Genomic DNA, 7,295 nt, shown 5'->3' on the forward strand with positions numbered 1-7,295 from the left:
GAGATCAGAATTGCACGCAATATTCCAACAGTGGTCTAAGCAATGTCCTGTACAGCCGCAACATGACCTCCTAACTCCTGTATCAATACTCTGACCAATAAAGGAAAGCATAGCAAACACCTTCTTCACTATTCTATCTTCCTGCAACTCCACTTTCAAGGAGCTATGAACCTGCACTCCAAGGTCTCTTTGTTCAGCAACACTCCATAGGACCTTACCATTAAGTGTATAAGTCCCGATAAGATTTGTTTTCCCAAAATGCAGCACCTCGCATTTATCTGAATTAAACTCCATCTGCCACTTCTCAGCCCATTGGCCCATCTGGTCAAGATCCTGTTGTAATCTGAGGTAACCCTCTTCGCTGTCCACTACACCTCCAATTTTGGTGTCATCTGCAAACTTACCAACTGTACCTCTTATGCTCGCATCCAAATCATTTATGTAAATGAGAAAAAGTAATTTCTTTTTCAATTTCCTGCTGACCACTGGGGGGATCTATAATACAATCTCAATAAGGTGATCATCCCTTTCTTATTTCTCAGTTCCACCCAAATAACTTCCCTGGATGTATTCCCAGGAATATCCTCTCTAGGTACAGCTATAATGCTATCCCTAATCAAAAAGACCATTCCCCCCTCCTCTCTTGCCTCCCTTTCTATCTTTCCTGTAGCATTTATATCCTGGAACATTAAGCTGCCAGTCCTGTCCATCCCTGAGCCACGTTTCTGTAATTTCTATGATACCTAATGTTCCTAACCATGCCCTGAGTTCATCTGCCTTCCCTGTTAGGCCTCCTGCATTGAAGTAAATACAGTTTAATTTATCAGTCCTACCTTGTTCTCTGATTTGTTCATTCCTGCCCTGACTGTTTGACTCACTCCTTTTCTCAACTGTACCAGACTCAGACTGATCTCTCTCCTGGTGTTCCTGGTGGTGTTGAGGGAAGGTGAGAGTGTGTTCCCCATGGTGGGGGAGGAAGGGAAGGTGAGAATGTGTTCCCCGCGGTGGGGGAGGGAGGCGAGTCTGGTCCCAGTGCCCGGTGTGGGACCCAATAACTTCAGCGACGGATGTATTTCTAAGAACGGCCCAGTGTGGACCCATGGTGTTGTTAAGGGCAAGGTGTCACCAAAGAGTGGCGACATGGGATGGGCAGCGGCATTGCAAAGAGACTGAAGACTGGCTGACAACTTAATCCTGGTATTAGTCTCTGCGTTGGTGGGAGTCCCACCGACTCCAAAAATATGCCATAATATCTCTGAGCATGTTGACAAAGATATCTAGAAGTACTCAAATCTTCAGCAGGTTTGAGCATGGAAATCTGGGGAAACTATTAGAATTAGGCTTATTGGCACATGCACTCAAATGCAGGAATACTGTGAAAAGGGCACAAAGTCACCACTCCTGGGGCCATCTTAGGTACAAAGGGACCCAGGGGGTACAAAATCTTAGGCATAAAGTTGAAAAATAGTGAAATAAAGTCAGAAGTTTGATTTTTAGTGCTGAGCCAAGTGGACTAGATTAGGTTAGGATAACTGGTTGGCACGGACGAGTTGGACCGGTGGGTCTGTTTCCATGCTGTACATCTCAATTACTCTATGACTTTATGTAAACAGGATTCTCTTCAGTTTGCAGGACACGAACATATCCTTTCCTGAGATTACATAGGTGCCAAGTAAAGCTAGAGAACAGTTAAACCAGAGACAGAGACTAATGTCTGTGTTAATCAGCTTTATCACATTCGGTGTGACTGAGATTTCTTGACTATACAGATCAAGGCTTGCATTTATAGAGCATCTTTCACAACCTCCAAGCATCTGTTACATCCAATGAAATAGTTTTTAACTGTAGTCAGATCCTAATGTTGAAAACTCTGCAGCCTTATTTGCATCAAGCAAGTTCCCACAAAGAATAATGTGAGAATGAGCAGATGATTTGTTTGTGTGATGTTAGTTCAGGGATAATTATTGCTTAGGACAATATGGATAATTTTAATTAGGAGGAGACCTGTGGGTCGGAGGGTGAATACAAGCTGGGGGTCGGAGGATGAGTGAGGGGGACGACATCCTTCGATGAAAGGTGTCTGGGAGTGGAAGGTTCCAGAAGCAGATTGGCACAGAATTAAATTAGTCTTGTTTATTTGTAAATTGATTTTAATTTTTAAAGTTATTTCATTTGCCAATGTGGGATTTAGCAATGTAAATTATTTTGGTTTGCAGAGTGTAATGTTTTGATGATTTTCTTTCTGATAACGAAAGACCCACAAAATCTAACTATGGCTTGGATGTGAAAATGTAACTCACTTGAAGTTGTTTCACTTGTGACTGATAGAAAACCACAACTTTAAGTGAGGAATTACTGGAAATACATTCTAAATTAGCAACTTGATGGTCTGATTTCCCAAAATAAAGAAAATCTGCTTATGTCAGAAACCAATAAATTCTAATTAATTGGATTAATTAGATTCCCTACAGTATGGAAACAGGCCCTTTGGCCCAACAAGTCCACACCGACCCTCCGAAGAGCAACCCACCCAGACTCATTCCCCTTCCCTTTAATTACCCCTGACTAAAGAGTGAGCCAACATGGTTGAAACCTGATGGTGTGCCCTGTCTTTCACTTTCCTTCTTCTCTATGGTCCCTTCACTCTGACAGTGTGATTGAAGTGGGAAGGTAACATGTGGAATGGTTGAACAATCTGGGTGATATAATGAGAGGAAAGAAAAACTGATGATTTTTTAATGATGTTTATATGATAAAATACAAGCTGAATGACTAAATCAGATCCCCCATTTTAATCAGCGTGTCTTTGCTAATTTCTTTCTTTAGGATACTCCAAAGTCATCTCAGCGAAGAGCTATTGAATGCTGCACTGACCGGGACTTCTGTAACCGAGATCTCCACCCGACATTGCCACCCCAGGACATGAGAGGTAAAACAAATGAGGGATCATTTCAGAGCCCATGCTCACTTGAGTTCAAGAGATGTAGCTGAGCAGAGATTTTTAAAAAATGTTTATGCATTCTTGGGATGGAGGCATCTCTAGCAGTGTAAGCCCAACCCTAAATGCCCCTTGGCTTGCTTGGCCATTTCCAACTGCAGACACGCGCACTTAGGTCTGGAGTCACAATTGAGCAAGACTGAGTAAGTGTGGCAGGTTTCCTTCCCGAAAGGATGTAAGGGGACTGTATGGGTTTTTGCAACAATCAATGACCGTTGTCATGGTTATCATTATTGAGGATGACGTATTTATTCATTTACTTTGAAGCTTCAGCAGCTGAAGCAGTGGGATTTGAACCCCTGGCCCGAGAGCCTTAGTTCAGGATTCAGGATTACGACACATTGGTGATGTGGTACTGCACCTCCTTCTCCTGATAAACACCTGTGAGACTGCAGGCGGGCAGAAGGACTAATTGATTGGTCTGGCGCAGGGTTAATGGGCAGTGTGGCCCTCTCTCGGTATTGTACAGTTTGATGATTCGCTTGATATCGATCACACTGCATCAATTTTCACCCTGTTTTTTCTCCCACTGTCTCATTTGGATTGATTTACTTCGAGCTCTCAGTGTTGATGTGATGCAACTGTTCTCATAAGGATGGCTTTCTTTGGATTACGCCACGCTTATCATCACTGCGCAGTGGGTTTTCAGGGATAGTGGAGTGAAGGTATTAAAGGTATAGATGCTGAAAATCTCGAGCAACAATTGGAAGATGTTGCAGTTACCTACCAGAGCAGGCAGGAAAGAACAGATAACCTGATGTTCTCGGTGGCAATACCTTGTCTGTTCCTTTGAAGGTGTGGCATGTCTTTACCATCATAAACAAAAACGAAGAACTGCAGATGCAAATTAGAACAGAAGTTGCTGGAGAAACTCAAGGTCTGGCAGCATCTGTGGAGAGAGTCAAGAGTTAATGTTTCGAGTCCAGTAACCCTTCTTCAGTAGCTGGGAAAAGGTGAATAGACATGTTGCTGATGGGAGATAGGGATGGAGCGAGCATATAGGTGGAGACAGAGTTCAATGGGAAAGAGAGAAAATTACGCAGACAAAGGGATGGTTGATAGTAAACCAGGGAAAGAGAAAAGCTGGTAATGGGGGCAACGAGGAGGTGAGAATGGGTTGGCTGTGCTGAGAGCAGCCCATGCCATAACAGGGTCTGAGATGTGGGGGTGGGTAAAGGACATGGTGGAAGTTGAGTCCAGAAAGCTGTAGAGTCCCCAAGCGGAAAATGAGATGCTGTTCTTCCAGCTTAGGCTGAGTCTCCTAGGAGCACTGCAGCAGATCCAAATCAGTGAGGAGCAAGGATTTTTGTGTTGAGTGTGTTCCTGAAGAAGCTGTGATGATGGTGAGACGTTTTGAAAACATAACCAGGTTAATGTACAGTTGACCTTGGAGGCGGTCCAGAGGAAGTTTACAAGAATGATCCCAGGACTAAAGGGCTTGTCATATGGAGGAGCAGCTGAGGTCCCTGGGTCCATTCTCGATAGAGTGTAGAAGGATGAGGGGAGGTCTGATTGAAACTTACTGAATACTGAGAGACCTGGATAAAGTGGACATGGAGAAGATGTTTCCACTAGTAGGAGAGACTAGGATCCTGAGGGCCCAGCCCCAGAGTGAATGAATGACGCTTTAGAACAGAGCTGAGGAGGAATTTCTTCAACCAGAGGGTGGTGAATCTGTGGAAGTCATTGTCACAGAAGGCTGTGGAGGCCAAGTCACTAAGTGTATTTAAGACAGAGATAGATAGATTCTTGATTAGTAAGGGGATCAAGGGTTAGGGGAGAAGGCAGGAGAATGGAGTTGAGAAACATATCAGCCGTGATCGAATAGTGGAGCCGACTTAACGGGCGGAATGTCCTAATTCTGCTCCTGTGTGTTATGATCTGATACCCTAAAACAACCATATCCCACAATCCCTTCAGCCACAAGAACCATATCTCCCTTCTTTGTTAAAACACATAATGTTTTGGCCTCATCCACATTCAGTGGTAGTGAATTCCAGAGGCTCACCACTCTCTGGGTGAAGACATTTCTCCTTATCTTAGTCCGAAAATGTTTACCCCTTATCCTTAAACTCAGACCCCCTGGTTCTGGGCTTCCCCACCATCAGGAACATCCTTGCTGCATCTAAACTGTCTGGTCCTGTTAGGATTTTATTGGTTTCTGTGAGATTCTCCCTCATTCTGTAAACTGCAGCGAATACAGTACTAATTGACTCAATCTCTCCTCATTGAGTCCGGCCATCCAGGAATAGTTTGGTAAATCTTCACTGCACTCTCTCTATCACAACAACATCCTTCCTCAGATATGGAGACCAAAACTGCACACAATATTCCAGATGTGGTCTCATCAGTGTCCCATCCAATTGCAGCAAGCCATCCTTGTTCCTGTAATTGAATCCCCTCACTATGAAGGTCAGTATACAGTTTGCCTTCTCTACTGCCTGCTGCACCTACACACTTACTTTCAGTGACTGGTGCACAGGACACCCAGGTCTTGTTGAGCATTCCCTTGTCTCGATTTACAGCCATTCAATTAACAATCGGCCCTCCTAGTTTTGCCACCAAAATACATAATCTCATTATACTTCATCTGCCATGCATTTGCTCACTCACTCAGTCTGTCCATAAGACACTACAACATCTCTGCATCCTCCTCACAGCTCACCCTCCCACCCAGCTTTGTGTTGTCTGCAAATTTTGAGATGCTCTGTTTAGTTCCCTCATCTAAATCATTCGAATCCTGATAATCGTGGGAAGTGCTATAAAAATGCAAGTCTTTTCTTGCATTAAATGTACTTTTTGTGTTGAGAAGTAAAGTCGGAGTCTCCCCGGCACCTGTTGTAAAAATAAGCCGGAACATTCTGGAGGGGGATCTGATATTCCGTTTCAGTGTCACAACCTATTTAAGCTTAACACTTTGAAAATTAGTGTCACAAAGCCCTGGATAGGACCCAATACACAGGCACAAAGGAAACCTGGAGTGGCAAAAAGGCAATTTAAATGCAGAAAGTATTATATCTTTCCTTCTGGCCCTCTGAGCTGGATTTTACTCTCCCTTGTCGGTGGATTTGAAGCTAAGGGAGTGGGGGAGAGATTTGTAAAGTCCACGGTGAGGGCTTTTGCATTGTCCGACTACCTGCTTGTGACTGGTATGATATTTAATTGAGGACAGAAGTGTTGAGCAGCTTTGCTGTTCTCTTACTTATTGAAGCCCCCAAGTGTCTAACTAATGGACAGTCAAGACTGTCATCAGGACCTGGAGCTCCCTCCCTCCCTCCCTCCCAACACTGTGGCTGTCTCTAACTCACAAAGACTGCAGTGGTTCAAGAAGGCAGCTCATCAGCACCTTCCTCAGGGCAGTTAGGGATGGGCAATAAATAATTGCCTTGACTGAGGTATTCACCTCCATAAATTCCAATAAAGACCTCTCAGTGAGTTCTAAATAGGTCGTGAACAGCTGCGCTTTGTAATCACACAAAAGGAAAAAGGAAAAGTCATTTTCTGTGCCTTGGTGGAGTCTGTGGATCAAGTTATGCCATTTGTACCTTATTTTTAGTTATTTGAAAAACCTTCTGTTGTGTTTGTGTTTGCACATCCACCCCACGCTCCTGACCTTTGGGCGCCCAGTGCGGAGGGGTGTGGGCAGACCAAAGGATCCCCTTGTGGTTCTGCCCTTGGGCCTAGCCAGGCTGGCAATAAACAGGTCTAGGCAACGCGCTGTGAAGGAGATCCATCTCTGCCAAGTGCTTGTCCCTCTTCTGTGGTTCCATTTATGCCTGGGTGTCCTTGCAGAGGGACCACACAGTGTCCATTAACGCTCACAACATCTTTAGAAAGAGCTGGGCGTCCCAGAGGGTAGAGTGCTTTATCTCTCCATCCAACTGCATTTTGAGTTAGCCCCCTCTCCCTCTCCCTCTCTGGTGGCCTGCATTGCCCTTACTGGGCTTTGCATGTACATATCCAATTGGCTACAACGGGTGATGTATTGGTGGCATTAAATAGGTAAAAACAAAAGAAAATGTCACAGTGATTCGGTGATGGAGGAAAAGAACATTCAGTTGTGTTTGATTGCAGCTATCGCAAAAGATAAAGTCGTGATTGTCCTAGAGCTGCTATCACATTAGAGAGAGATAACTGGTGATGGTTCAACACAAGGATCAGCATGCCTCATGGCAAGGGGAATGGTTGGGAAGGAGAGCCCTTCATGGTTATCTCAGCCAGTGTGGGAATTGAACCCATCGTGTTAGTGTCACTCAGTATCAAAATCAGCCTTCCAGCCAACTGACACAAGATTTCT

General features: G+C 44.4%; 1 protein-coding gene across 5 annotated transcripts in view; it reads left to right on the top strand.

The window, feature by feature from the left end:
* bmpr1ba (bone morphogenetic protein receptor, type IBa) overlaps nt 1-7,295 on the top strand; it is a 486,264-nt gene that overhangs the window by 445,499 nt on the left and 33,470 nt on the right. For all 5 annotated transcript variants that reach the window (XM_043674433.1, XM_043674434.1, XM_043674432.1 and 2 more), the window contains one exon: nt 2,827-2,929. In XM_043674433.1, coding sequence (XP_043530368.1) covers nt 2,827-2,929 — 103 coding nt within the window. The remainder of the gene's footprint in view (nt 1-2,826; nt 2,930-7,295) is intronic.

The sequence above is a fragment of the Chiloscyllium plagiosum genome, chromosome 32 (assembly GCF_004010195.1).
Source record: "Chiloscyllium plagiosum isolate BGI_BamShark_2017 chromosome 32, ASM401019v2, whole genome shotgun sequence".
In the NCBI taxonomy this organism is placed as follows: Eukaryota; Metazoa; Chordata; class Chondrichthyes; order Orectolobiformes; family Hemiscylliidae; genus Chiloscyllium; species Chiloscyllium plagiosum.